Here is an 852-nt window from a genome sequence, read left to right as displayed (position 1 = left end):
TTTGGGGCAGTTTTGGGGTATTTTGGGGTATTTTGGTGTAATTTTTTGGTATTTTTGGGTATTTCAGGGTGTTTTTGGGGTATTTCGGGGTGTTTTAGGATGTTTTCTCACCGCCAGGAAGCTCTTCTCGAGGGCGAAGCGCACGTTGGTCTCGATGCTGGTTCGTTTCTTGCGGCGCCGCCCCGGGAGCCCCTCGAAGCCCCCCAGGCTGGGGGAGTTCAGGGCCGTGGGGCTGGGGAGGGTCGAGTCCACCGACATCGTCTCTGGGGGGACACGGGGGGGTCCCTATGGATCCAGGGGGGCTCCAGGGGGGTCAGGGGGGTCCCTATGGATCCATAGGGGACCAGGACACACCAGGGGGGTCCCTATGGATCCATAGGGGACCGAGGGGGCTCCCCAGGGTCAGAGGAGGTCCTTATGAATCCATAGGGGACCAGGGGGTCAGGAGGGTCCCTATGGATCCAGAGGGGCTCTGGGACACACAGGGGGGTCCCTATGGATCCATAGGGGCTCAAGGGGCTATCCAGCGTTGCGGGGGGTTCCTATGGATCCATAAGGGACCAGGGGGCTCTGGGACACACATCCAGGGGGTCCCTATGGATCCATAGGGGCTTGAGGGGCTCTGGGGGGTCAGGGGGGTCCCTATGGATCCATAGGGGCTCGAGGGGCTCCCCAGGGTCAGGGGCATCAGTTGGCGTGTAGGGGGGCTCGGGGGGGGGTCTGTGGGGCTCCCTGTGGATCTGTGGGGTTCCCTATGGATCTATAGGGTCCCATAGGGTCCCATAGGGATCTATAGGGCCTCACCGGTGTCCCTGAGCCAGGTCTTGAGCAGGGGTTTGAGCTTGCACAGGG

The 852-nt window shown here is 61.9% G+C and overlaps 1 protein-coding gene across 1 annotated transcript; it reads right to left on the bottom strand.

The window, feature by feature from the left end:
* Positions 1-63: 63 nt before the first annotated feature.
* Positions 64-847, bottom strand: LOC113979600 (POU domain, class 2, transcription factor 2-like; the record flags this gene model as incomplete). Its single annotated transcript, XM_027706943.1, has 2 exons — positions 64-263; positions 805-847. Coding segments are annotated over 2 exons (243 nt in total), but the record flags the coding sequence as incomplete, so codon positions are not given.
* Positions 848-852: the final 5 nt, after the last annotated feature.

The sequence above is a fragment of the Neopelma chrysocephalum genome, unplaced genomic scaffold (assembly GCF_003984885.1).
Source record: "Neopelma chrysocephalum unplaced genomic scaffold, ASM398488v2 Primary Assembly neopelma1_85531, whole genome shotgun sequence".
Lineage (NCBI taxonomy): Eukaryota > Metazoa > Chordata > Aves > Passeriformes > Pipridae > Neopelma > Neopelma chrysocephalum.
The sequence above is the reverse complement of the archived record's forward strand: the minus strand, read 5'-3'. Positions and strand labels throughout refer to the sequence as shown.